The sequence below is a fragment of the Meriones unguiculatus genome, chromosome 12 (assembly GCF_030254825.1).
Source record: "Meriones unguiculatus strain TT.TT164.6M chromosome 12, Bangor_MerUng_6.1, whole genome shotgun sequence".
In the NCBI taxonomy this organism is placed as follows: Eukaryota; Metazoa; Chordata; class Mammalia; order Rodentia; family Muridae; genus Meriones; species Meriones unguiculatus.
Window position 1 is genome coordinate 36,532,639 of NC_083360.1, and position 12,409 is coordinate 36,545,047.

Here is a 12,409-nt window from a genome sequence, read left to right on the forward strand (position 1 = left end):
GAGTCCATTATGCAGCCCATTTGCCTCAAACTCATAGCAAACTTCTGTATTAGCCTCTTGAGTCCTAAGATTACACGGGGGTCCTCACTTTTTACTGTTTCGTTTTAAACTTTTATTTTGTTTGCACTGGTGTTTTGCCAACATGTATGTCTGCATGCGGGTGTCAGATCCTCCGGAACTGGAGTTAGAGAAAACTGTGAGCTGCCACGAGGCCACTGGGAATCAAACCCAGGTCCTCTGGAAGAGCAGCCAGTGCTCTTAACCACTAAGCCATTTCTCCAGCCATACCACAGGCTGCTCTGGAAAACGTAGCCATCTTTCTTCCTCTGTTTCCCCAGTGCTGGCATTGCAAGTGTGTGCCACCATACCTGGTCTGGCAATTTAAAGACAATCTGAATACAAGGTTTCCAATGTCTTTGGACAGTCATCCTAAAATATGTTCTCAAAAGCAAAACATGTAAGTAGGTAGTTGAACATTAAGACATCAGAAAAGAAAAAAACAAAAACCCACACTCAAACCCCGGCACACACAGACACTGCACTTACAGACTCAACGTACAGTTTGGGGCACGCACTGCTTGGAGCAGGGCAGATGTCCCGGCGGGGAAAAGCATTTGTCAGATAAGCATGAGGACTTAACAGCAAGTACCCAGAACCCCATAAAGCTGGTGTCATAACCTGTGTCCATAATCCCATTGCTCCCATAGCCAGATGTGAGGTGAAGGGAAGAGAATGCCAGGAAGTCTGCGGAAGAACTTCCTGGCATATGTGGCAAACAAGAGGCTGTTTTAAACAACGTGGGAGTTGAGGACCAACAACCACAGTGGTCACCTGACCTTTACACATGGCAGGCACCTGTGCACCCACACTCACAAACACATGGGGGCAAATGCACAGGTGCACACACACAGATGCACACAGAAGACTTAATAAACAGAACCCCCGTTTCATTGGACTTACCAAGGTCATAATTTTTATTATACTCTGAATAAGGCTGATATTTAAAGAGCAGAGAAAATGCCTATACAAAAGGTTTATAGAACACTCATTTACATACTGGATATATATTCTTTACAATATAGGATAGTGAAAACTGCGCTAAAAGATAAAGACAGATAAGGCGGCATTACAAAGTCTTTAACATTGAGGGTAAGTGCAGTGGCTTTTAACATGGGGACAGCCCAATACTGGAAACTATAAGACAACCATTAATGAGAAGGTTAATGGGACCCTGGCTATCTACTGCAAGTGGTGGGCATCACTGAATTCACTCCCAGAAGAGTATACTAACTTGTGCCCAACTGATGGCCCTGTGGCAAAAGCCTGGGCAATGTCCCTTCCCAGTGCTTTTGAGCACATAGCATAGTCTATGGTGCTCTGTCTCATCTTGTTCTGTTCAATATACACATTACACAGAGACACAACCCAGTCCTACCAGCTCCTAGAAAGTTGTAGAGCTATCTTCCTGTGGTTCCTCAGAGCAAATCCCTTGATGCCCTTGACCACTTTTACCTTGAGTAAAGATCAGACCTGGTCAGTCAATTTCAAAAGCACACTCATGTGGCTTCCTGGATGTGTCCCATGCCAACCTTTGTGGTGGCATTCAATTCATTGGAAGGCTGTGCTTCAGCTCTGCCCAGTAGATTTCTAATTAGGCCCTTTCCCCCTCCAGCAGAAGGACAAGCAACCTGGCTGGAGGTCTTTGGGCCACATTTGCATATAAACCATAGGATGTGGCAGTTCTTGGCCAGAGCACAAACTTCAGCCCCCACCCCTACCCATCTGAATTTTAGCTGCATAGGAATAACTGAAAAAACACTAGAAGCCTCTGTGGAAGACATGGGGCCTCTAGAGAACGGTGGCACATTTCCTCTAACAGGCACACCAGAGTGTGTCCACGAAGGAGGTCCTTAAGGACCAAGGCAAACATTTGGCACAGAAATGAGGCACTTGCTTTTGGTGCATCAATAGGAGCTAAAAAGTGGAGTGGTCCACCTGTATACACACACAGACACACACATGAGCTAAAAGTGGAATGGCCCACTGCATACACACAGACACATGAGCTAAGAGTGGAATGGTCCACCTGTATACACGTAGATACACACGAACTAAAAGGGGTATGATCCACCTGTATACACACACACACACACACACACACACACACACACACACACACACACACCCCTAGACAGAGTTGATTCCAATTCCACATGAAGTTACATCTCTGCCCCTTTTGAAACAGAGAATCCACCACAAAACCCCCACCTTGACAACCGTAGCCTGTCCCAGCTATGAGATGTGTAAGCTAGGACTGGATTTTAGAAAGCCGAGAGCGGGGATTTCAGGCTGGGACGGGGATGATCAGAGCCTTCCTGGGGCGTAAGGTTTTGGGAAGGAGACCTTGGCTTTGTCTCCACGTAGCCCTGCTCCACCTCCACTCTGGAAAATGCTGGGCTCACTGGCGTCTTTGACATCTCTGACCACTCAGGGATGCAGGCAGGAACCCTGCATCTGGGCGCCTGTCTCAGCATGACCCATCCTATCTGACTAGTGGCTAAGATGACTCAGCAAATCAAACACAGCCTGTGAGAGCCAGAACTCTTGATCTTCCCCTTCATCCCCCTTCCCTCCCTCCTGACGCCCACAGAGGTCCCCATGGAAGCTGCAGGTGCCACAGGACACTCACGGTAACAGCTTAGAAAGGCCACATGTGCTGTGGATCACAAAGGCCTCTAGATGGCCCAGATGGCCCTGCAGAAGAGGCTGAGATGGATCCCAGTGTCTTAGTCTCCCCTTTCTCCTGGATATTCTCATCGGGAAAGAAGCCATCCACACCGGGCAAGACACGTCACTGTGCCAAGTAGAGGGCAGGCTGCTTGAGGCAAATCCATTTGGCAGTACTAGAGATGGACTGCGTGACATCACCCTGAGACCGCTGTTCCTCTTCCCCTTGAGGGGCCCATTGTCTCTGGTGTGTCTACAGGGGACAAGCCTTTTAGCAATCACAGCTTATTCGGCTGCAGCATTTGACACGAGTACAGTATGGCAATGGCAAGCGGTTATAAATAATTTGGCATAAGTAAAATATATATTATATAAAATGGCGTTTTTTTTTTAAATTCTGTCCTCTCATTTTCCTCTCGAGGTCCTCTAGGCTCTCCACAGCCCAGCTGGCTACCTGAGAGCAGGATCGTGGATTCCTTTCCACCAGCAGTGAGCTCTCTGAGACTGCGTGCTCCTCCTCCTCGATATCAGTGGCTTCCTCATTTCACATCCCTTTTGCTGTACCCTAACTTAGACCCCCATGTTCCAACCTGCTCAGACCTTCACTAACCATGCATCCCCTCCTCAGTTTCATCACTGTCCACTGTAGAAAGACAAGACGAGGGAGTCGCCGGACGGAGCGTTTCTGCTGACGAGTGGAGCGCCATGGTTACTCAGGCCCCGCCAAGCAGGACAGGGGCCCCTCACCCATGCAGATGCTGATGAGCCAGGGACTCAGGGCTGTTCTGTCTTCTGTGCTCCCTCCTTGTACTGTCCTTGCAGGTGGGACCCTGTGGAAGCATTTCCCGGTCCACTCAAAATGTGTCTTGACTATACAGGTATGTCGGATGAGAAGTTACTTTAAGGCCAATCTGGGGTGACGTTGTTTGTTCTTGGTTTGAAGGGTTGCCATATTCTCCCCTCTTGGGTCTGGAATGTGAGGATTGTCAGTCTGGTACAAATGGGGGCCCCCCCCCCCTTGCCCCGCTGGCTGCCACCTGAGGGCCCTGTGAGGCATCTGGCGGGTCTGGCTATGAGGGGCTTAGCTCTTCTTAGGGGAGCCAATCATGACCTTTGACACGAAGTTGACAATGGCACTGGCAGGCTGCTCGGGGTCATGCTCTGCAAACAGGTGGCATACATTGTCTGTAGCGCTGCCCTGCTTCCGGGCCACAAATCCAAAGACTCTGCAAGAGACAAGTCTAAGTCAGAGGAGCCCACACAGTGTGCAGGACCAAACACACACGCAGGGCCCTGTCTTTCACTCTGCAGCAACCTGGGAGCGGTATCTACTGCACCTGCAGAAGGCTACAATGTGCCAAGCACTAGCTTGGAGACCTGGCCACCACCCTGGCCACTGGCCCTTGGAAACTACTGCAGGTAGAATGACTACTGAGCCTAGAGGAATGTTCTCCACCTTGAATCATAGCCGAGGCTCTGCTTGCTCCCTAGAACCTCTTCTGGAGGGCCAGGGATCCTCCAGGCACCTTCTGTGGAATTCTGAGCTCTAGCTGGCATGTTATAATCAGGGTCTCCCATGGAAGGCCAGGGTCTTAGAGACTCCAGGAAGAGCACGAGGAGTTCCCAGCTCCACCTAAGACTAGACACCCCAACCAAGGCAGCTAATATGACAAGCGCTCCTCTCAGGCCTGTGTGAAGTCGTGGCTGTCTGCTATTACTGAGCAGTTCACCAGAGCAGGAAGAACTCTGATGGGGATGGCGGCACGTGACAAACATGAGGTCAGCAGTGTAGGCTATGCAAAGGAAGCCAAGCTGGTAACCACGGACATTAGCTTCTGGGGTGGGGAGAGTGAGGATTGGGCTCCCCTGACTGTCTTGATGGAAGTGCCGAGCAGGGAATGAGAAGTCACTGGCCAAAGGTACAAAACTGGGAAACGTTTTGAGACTGGGAACGGTTTCAAATGGGCTTCAGCCCTGCTCACATGCAAAGATCTGACGTCCTCAGCAGTACTGTCACGCTCTTAAATGGACAGGTTAAGAAATCTGTCTCAGTGTGTAGGGAAAAGGACACTACAGATCCAATAGAGACAGTGCGCCTCCAAACCACTGCAGTGGACAAGCTGACACTGTCCATGCCCAGGCTCTAAAATAAGAACGCTTATCTCTTATTTTCTACTTTCAGTTGAATGCAAATGACCCCATGGACGAGGACTGTTTTCTTTAGATTGGTTTCTTAAATATGCTCTTCTTTGCAAATCTAGAACTGAGTTCAGCTGTGCACTGTGATGATCCCCAAACAGAGAAGAAATGCTGGTGACTTACTTGGAGGAAGGGCCATCTTTGATCCACCTTGAGAATTGAAGAGAAGAACTTACGTTAATATTTTAAAATTAAAGGATAAAAGAAATATACTCTTTAGCTATAAAAATGCAAAATTCTTACTTCCTGTCTTGTGGGTCCAAAGCACAGAAAATCACGCTGTTCACAGGGTAATGCCTCCGGAAGAAGAGCCTGGTGGGAAGGTAGAGAGAGAGAGAGAGGGTAGTTCCTGCCACCGGGGTTTAGGGTTATAGATGATGGGACTGGGTAGGTTCATTTCCCAAGTAGGATGTGTGGGATAGAAACTGTCTGATGCCTTTACTTGTTATTTGGAGAGAAGAACAGAGTATGTGTTTGTGAACAATCAACAGCTGGAAACTGGATAGAAGGGTTCTCATAAGTGACCAAAAAAAAAGCACCATGGAGAGTAAAAGTGTGGCCACTGGGATCTAAAAGCTCTGAAGAACTGGAGGGGCAAGTGAGAAGACAGGGTTCTCCCAAGGCTGAGCCCACATCAATGGTGCCTTGGATGCCCACTGCACTTTTTATTTGAGTTCCTAACTTCTGAGGTATAGGTCTAAAAGAAACCAAACATGAGAGAGTTAAAGAGTTTGCTCAGAGTCATCTGCTTCAAGCGTGGGGAGAGGCTCTGACCAGCAGAGCCTGTTCTCAGCCCAACTGCTTCATCCTAAAGCAGGGGGTGTGAGAGTCTGTCTTCAAACTATTCAGCAACTTAGGAAGATGAGGACAATGTCTCACTTAGAGGCGTGGCCCTGGGGAAGGCACTGCAGGGCGTGGGGCCCTTCGGGGAGGCTCTGGTGCACGGAGGGCTCAGGACTGTCTATGTCCCATGCCCTTGCTGCAAGAGCTCCTGGTACCAGACTGTGTTACTCTGACCAACACGGGATGTCCACCAGTCATGAAAGTAATGGTACCAAAACAGAAACCAGTAAATTCTGGTCCATCTCAATGGTTCTAAAGTAATGACTTAAAAGATTCTGCATCTTAAAAAACAAACAAAAAAACTTTAAAGGAAATAGCCTTGCGGCTGAAGAGCTGGCTCCTGGGTAGTGTTGACAGCACTGGAGAGATCGGGGAGAAGGGCATGCCTACATGGCATGGTACTGGGCATATCCCTGGACCTCGCTGACCAGCCACTCTAGCCAAAACACTGAGTTTCAAGTTTACTAAGAGAACTTGTTTCAAAGGACAGAATGGAAAATGACAGGAAAAGACACCCTGTGCTGACATTAGGCCTTCCCACCCTTCCTACCCCACACTTACTTTCTCTGATTGTCAGTCAGGGTGATGCCCTGGGCTGACACCTTGAAGTGTACCACTGTGGACACTGGAGGCGGTTCTTGAACGAGAGTCATACTCAGGGCCTTCTGCACTGCCTGGTGACCAGTGAGGGACTCCATTTCCACGGAGTTCAGGTACCAAACATTGCAGGCTGCAAGACAATATGGAAGGGGTGAGAAGCTCACTGTAGTCAGGGTAGTTGGCGATATACGTGCTCTCGCACATGGAGAGAGACCAAGCAGAAGATGGAGGGATCAGGGACAGTTTGAATGTGTGACCCAGCCCAGAAGCCTTGGTAAGCACAAGCTCCCTGCTCGCCAGTATTAACGATAAGCTTGCTCCAGTGCCAAGGAGAGGACATGACAAGCGATTAGGCAGTGGCCGGCTAGTGAGAGACGTGTGCTGGTCTTCCAGGTCCCTTCCTGGCCTCAGCAAGAGTAAAGACAACTGTAAGGGTGTGCTCATCGCCTCTGCAGAGGGTGTGACTGAGCACAAGTACAGCCCCGAGGACCCCACTGTCCTGTATTACCAGCAGTGCTGAACACAGATTTGAGAGTGCAGAAGCTGTTCTGCTAGTGCAGGAGATGCTTTAGGCTCTACATGAGGCTCACTCACTACAGCAAACCAAGGTCTCCTGTGCAGAGACATGGATAAGGGCTCTTCCCTAGAAATGACCCTGTCTGTCCACTCTGAGACTCCTGCTGAAACCCAACTGTCACTGTGGAGGCTTTCAGAGGACTTCATGAGGGCTTCATATGGCTTTCACCAGACCAGAGTGGGTGGCTATGAAAATGAGACGCCCTTTCTCAGCTTGCTTTCTCGATCTCCCTTAACACCACTCTTGCCTGCCTTTCTGTTGTCTCTTCTGAGTGAAGCAGCACACAACCTGGCCCCCCTAGAAGCTAAGCAGATGACGACACCATGCTTAAGCTTCAGAAACGTGAGCCAAGATACAGCTCCCTCCTTTACAAACGATCCCATCCCATATGCTGTTATAAGCACAGAACAGTCAAACAATAGAACTGCTCTTGCTGGCTTCAGTTTGCAGGCAGGGGGCTACAGGGATATGCTAATTCTGCTTTAAAGGCCTCTAGAGCACTGGTTCTCAACCTGTGGGTTGAGACCCCATCACAGGGGTCACCATTACAATGTAGCAATGAATGGATAAAGGGTGGCAGTATCAGGAAGGTTGAGAACCATTCACCTAGAGTTTCACTAAGCAGAAATAATGTATCCCCCTGGTGCAAACCCACAGAGAGACTCAGATGAAGGGTCTCCCTCAGGCACTGACTGTACTGTGTACTCTTTGGTGAGGTCCCTGGAGTGACTCTGCCCTTCTGCTTAGAAGTAGCGGGTACCACAGCTTTTGAAAGATGTACAGACACATGAGTTCAGGGACCAGGGAGGACTGCAACAGGAAAGTGCTCCAAGGAGATCCAGCACAGGGCCTGCAGGAGCTGCAGTGCTGGTCCTCTCTCTACAGTGTCGGCTGGAAGTCAACACCCTGAGAGAGTCTGGAATCCCGAACTCCCATCATCTGACACACAAGGCATCCATGATAAAGAAAGAAGGAAAACGGGGTGCATGCCTGCAATCCCAGCACTTAGGGAGGCAGAAGCAGGTGGATTTCTGTGAGTTCAGCCTGGTCTACAAAGGGAGTCCAGGACAGCCAAGGCTGCAGAGAGAAACCCTGTCTAAGAAAGAAAGAAAGAAGGAAGGAAGGAAGGAAGGAAGGAAGGAAGGAAGGAAGGAAGGAAGGAAGGAAGGAAGGAAGGAAGGAAGGAAGGAAGGCAGGCAGGCAGGAAGGAAGGAAGGAAGGAAGGAAGGAAGGAAGGAAGGAAGGAAGGAAGGAAGAAAGGAAGGAAGAAAGGAAGAAAACCCTGTGAAAGAAAGAAAGAAAGAAAGAAAGAAAGAAAGAAAGAAAGAAAGAAAGAAAGAAAGAGAAAGAAAGAAAGAAGGAAGGAGAGGAAGAAAGCAGGGATGGGGTGTTACACTGACAAACTACTACTACTAATAATAATAAAGGAAAGTCCCTCCTTCATTCAGAAGTTAGAAGCTAGTCAGGACTGAAGCCTTACTGGCCCCAGAAGAGAAAGAGGCAAGGGGAGAGGGAGGTCTGTCCTCTCCTGAAAATGGAGCAGATACTGAGAGAAACAACCAATCTCAAAGACTTAAGACAAGTCACCCTCACTGCTTTTAGGCAAAATTAGGGCTATGAGCTCAGCTCCATGGTTGAATACTTGCCCAGCCCCATCACTGCAAACCAACCCAACACAGAACTTTCTAAACTCACATAATACAGAGGTTTCATCTAAGATACTTTTGTTTTGCAAACTCTATTTACATTTACACTAGTGAAAAGGAGCATGACCATTCCAGTATCTAAATGCCATTGTTGCTGAAACAAAAACTGAATAAATATTTCTCATCCCAATACAATTTTTTCACTACTTTGAGCTTAGCTTAGTACTTCTTATTAATAAGAGTCTCAAAGAGCCCTAAGAAACAGTCTATTATCATCCCCCAGTCTGCAGATGGGGAGATCAGGCTCAGAGATGGTAAGGAATGTTGGTAGTCACCTATCCGCCAGAGTTCAGGTCAATGTGACTTTGCTAAAACAAACTTCACGGACAGCCCCAGCATTGAGAACTGCGTTACGCTCCTGGGTGAGACCACTGTAAGCCTTGGTGGTTTACCTGCATGTCAGCTCCCAGCTCAACTAGGGGTTTTCCAGTGTTCTCTTGGGAAAGAGATCAAGGCGTCAACAGTTCTTAACATTTAAATTGTCCAAGGCTTAAAGCCCATAAAGCTCTGATGAAATGAGTACCTAGTATGCAGGGTGACCTGAGCCCATTCTGGACAGTTGAGCCACATTTTAGCAGAAGGATCTGAAAAGCCCAGAAACAACTTCCAGGTCCCCGTTCTTCCAAGATTCAAAAGGAAAATCTGCCGTAAGTATATGATACAGCTAATGGAAAGAATGCCCTTATGCATTACAGCAGTTAAAAAATGAAAATGGATTATGTCCAAGAATAAAGAGAGGGTTAAATTCATCCTCTCGATGAAATACGTAGCAACCAGCAAATGGTAATCATGAAAATTATATAGCAACATGGAAAAATGGTTAGCAGGTAATTGGAAAAGCAGAAAAAAAAACCGTCTCTGCTATCATTAGAACTATAAAATCAAAAGCATGTGTGCTATGAACAGATGCTGGAAAGAAGCCTGGAAAATGGAAAACCGGACGGTGAATACTGTATGGCTCTGATCCTGTCGTGTTGCTCATCAAAAGGCACCGTGTGCGCCTGTGTGCCTGAGCATGTGTTTATGTATCTGTGTGCCTGTGCATGTGTTGTGTGCCTGTGTATTTAACTACTATGAAAATCCCACAGACTTGGCACACCTAGATGTGGTTCACAGGAAACCACAGACTAGACTGCTGTCTTGGAGACACCGCAGAGAGCTTCCTGATAAGAACGGGTCCAACTGTGGTGCCAGGCAGGAGCCTCGTGTTGGGAGATGCTGGGAGAAATATCAGCTCTGGAGGCAGTTCTCTTATGACAATGGGCCAGCACCAACTCACACAAAGTCAGGCTCTCTCCAACAGAGAACATGTGGCCTGCAGGGCCAACTGCTCCTGGTGAGGGGAAGGCTTGGAGCTGTGGTGCTCCATGAGACATTAAATAGGACAGCATTCTTCACACCCACGGCAGGGAGCTCTCCGAGCATGGGGGAGAGCTCCAGTGCTGAGAAAACTTTACTCTAAAACCAGCCTCAGGTTTATGTATTTTCTGGGAGTTTGGTTTAAGGCAACTAGAATATAGGAAAAAAATCAAGTAGAAAGATAGTCCTTCAAGCATGGATTATAGCACTGAAAAACTTAGAGGCAGGCAAACTGGATGACCCTGAAGAGCTGAATTACACAATGGATTGCTACATGGCCACAAAGCACAGAGACCTGCATTGTGTTTGTAAAAACCATGAGCAAACTCATTATACAAACTGCAAGGAGGAATGTAAAAGAACTCCATGAAGGACAATCCCAGGAGAGGGGAGATGGAAGAAACAGTCCTGGCTGATAATCTGAGTGGTCTCTGCTTTAGAGGACTTCCAGCCCACATCCTGGTTTTCCCAGTGTGACGTGGCAGCACAAGTAACAGGTTCAGGCTCATTTATCCCCCTCTTCTTTTCAGCATTGCTGTGCTTTTTATTAAAAAAAAAAAAAATTAAAAGAACACATGACCTTTATTAAATTATACTCACTAAGCTAAACATTATCTACAGACCTATGGGAAGTCTGGTGAAAGAGTCTCTTTTTTAGGGATTAGCTCACACTTCTCCTCAGTTTCAAAAAGAAACAATTAAGAATTGAGGCTTAAAATACAGGAACATATTGTTTCAGCTATTGGAACAAACTCATAATGGCATTAAGATCAAATTTCCCATCTTGAGCTGACTGCAGTGTTCCCGGGTTTAGACTTCTACTGTGAAGATATGGGACATTTCCAAAGACCTTAGCAGGAGTCCTAAGGATAACAAATAGAATTCAGATGTGGAACGTGTGTGTGTGTGTGTGTGTGTGTGTGTGTGTGTGTGTATGCATGTATGTGTGTGACCGGTGATCACAGATCAGAATCGTGTCACCTTTTTAATACAATGCCTGTGTTACAGCTAGTCTAAATAACCATAGCTAATCCCCAGGCAAGGACGGTGGGAGCCCTGTCACCAGATCTACTGAGCCGAATCCTTGCCTTTGTAGTGTGCAGTGGAATGGAAAGCCACACTCCTGATGTGTTACAGACTAAAGAAAAGAATCTCAAGGCAGCTTTAACTTAAGCCTAGTCCCTTAATTCCTAAGGCAGATAATTAAACAGGCAACACAGTTTGACATGAAGTCTTATCACTAGAAAAACCCATCCATTCAAAAAAAAATCATAATGTTATTTTCCAAGATGGGACAATGTAATTTAAAATGGTGGTCTATAGCCATCAACGGGACATCTGTAACACACCCACCCATACAAGACTCAGGGAGCATCACGGAAGAGGGGGTAGACAGACTGTAAGAGCCTGTAAGGGGTCACAGCAGACTGGGGCAGAACAATGTCTTCTGGACCACAGCACGACTACATTTGTGAACCCAGAGCAGCACAAGATTAAGCCATTCAACACTGCAACACAGCTGGAAGAGATACACAAGCCCCAAGCCCCAATCCTGAGCCTCACTGAGGAGCTAGTGACAGCTGATGTCCGGTAAAGGAGGTGAGAGCCAGTTTTCTTTAAGGGACGTGGTTCCTGGTAGGGTGGACATGCTTCAGTGGATGCCCCCATACCCATTAGTACACAGGCAGAAATAACTGGACTCAGAAAGTTATTAAATAAAAAAAGAGAACATGAGGTTTGGATGGGGAACATATAGAAGGAGGATGTGGGAGGAGTTGGGGTGAATATGATAAAGATACATTATATAAAATTCTCAAAGAAGCAATAGAATATATTAAAAATAATGTTCTGGAATGGAAAGATTTGATTTCTTAAAACAAGGGCAATAGTGGCCATTAACATGACTAAATGCAACAATGACTGGATGAGTGCTAGTTAAAGAGCTTACGATGAGGTAGTAAACCAATGAGGCGACTGCAGAGACACATTCACCATGGCACTAATCATGCAGGGCTGAGAAGCAGAGCTCTGTTGCTAACACAAATGCAGATGATGGTATAGGCCAGATGCCCATTGGCTCTGACCAGCAGCTATACTTCAGGAGCCCCGTCTATGGAGTGGGATGAGAGCATGCCACCCACCCAGCCCCATGAGGAGAGTCCTCCCAGAGAGGCATGTCACCACGATCCTATTTCTTCAGGCTTTTTGTTTTTTAAATAGTGTTGATACATAGTCGTGGTGTTAAAAAAAATAAATAACAGGGTTTTTTGTTTGTTTGCTTTGTAATTTTTAAGTACATTTTTAAGAGGTAGAATCAAATAACCAAATCATCCAGAGGCCATATTGATGTTCTAACAGGATCTGTCAACCTAGCATGGCTTCTGGGAGCACCGAAAAT

General features: G+C 47.1%; 1 protein-coding gene across 6 annotated transcripts in view; it reads right to left on the reverse strand.

The window, feature by feature from the left end:
- Positions 1 to 945: 945 nt before the first annotated feature.
- Tns3 (tensin 3) overlaps positions 946 to 12,409 on the reverse strand; it is a 230,275-nt gene continuing 218,811 nt past the window's right edge. For all 6 annotated transcript variants that reach the window (XM_060365655.1, XM_060365654.1, XM_060365658.1 and 3 more), the window contains 4 exons: positions 6,331 to 6,499; positions 5,170 to 5,238; positions 5,050 to 5,076; positions 946 to 3,953 (listed from right to left, as the gene is read on the reverse strand). In XM_060365655.1, coding sequence (XP_060221638.1) covers positions 3,809 to 3,953; positions 5,050 to 5,076; positions 5,170 to 5,238; positions 6,331 to 6,499 — 410 coding nt within the window. In that variant the 3' untranslated portion in view covers positions 946 to 3,808. The remainder of the gene's footprint in view (positions 3,954 to 5,049; positions 5,077 to 5,169; positions 5,239 to 6,330; positions 6,500 to 12,409) is intronic.